Source organism: Penaeus monodon, chromosome 33 (assembly GCF_015228065.2).
Source record: "Penaeus monodon isolate SGIC_2016 chromosome 33, NSTDA_Pmon_1, whole genome shotgun sequence".
NCBI classification, from domain to species: domain Eukaryota; kingdom Metazoa; phylum Arthropoda; class Malacostraca; order Decapoda; family Penaeidae; genus Penaeus; species Penaeus monodon.
Window position 1 is genome coordinate 17,703,185 of NC_051418.1, and position 503 is coordinate 17,703,687.

Below are 503 nucleotides of genomic sequence, written 5' to 3' on the forward strand. Positions count from 1 at the left end.
TCTACCGTTTCACCTTTTAAGAAATTACATTTGGAACAGACAGTATTAGGTATAATTTGCAATTAAATCTCAATTAAACGTAAAAGAGTACAGTGTGGATAAAGAAAAGATAGGAATAATTAAATAAACAACAGCTGAACACACACCTCCATTCCAGTCAACCCCAAGAAAGCCAAGGGCACCTACACTCTAAGCCGCTCAGGGGAACAGCTGACGAAGGGCGTGCGTGTGGGGGGGGTGAGTCGAGCGTGGCGGGAGGACCACGTGGTAGCCTGGATGACTCGCTACGAGCGCCACGGACTCCTTCAGCATCCTCTAGTGACACGCTGGCTCGACTACAAGTGGCAGTCCTACGTTAGCTATGGTCTCTACGCCTGTATCGTCCTCGCGTCGGTCCTGGCCTTGCTGCTCACTGTGTTCACTGCTATTTCGTGGTGGGTGTTCCGTTGTGCGTGTTTTGATCTCGGTGCTAAGGTCAAGAATTTGTGATGTTACCTGGTGTA

At 49.1% G+C, this 503-nt stretch overlaps 1 protein-coding gene across 1 annotated transcript in view; it reads left to right on the top strand.

Annotated features, from left to right (window-relative positions):
• Window positions 1-503, top strand: part of LOC119594114 (transient receptor potential cation channel subfamily A member 1 homolog) — a gene marked incomplete at its 3' end in the record, with an annotated part of 19,159 nt that overhangs the window by 16,400 nt on the left and 2,256 nt on the right. Inside the window, 1 exon segment of the mRNA XM_037943173.1 lies at window positions 158-434. Coding sequence (XP_037799101.1) covers window positions 158-434 — 277 coding nt within the window.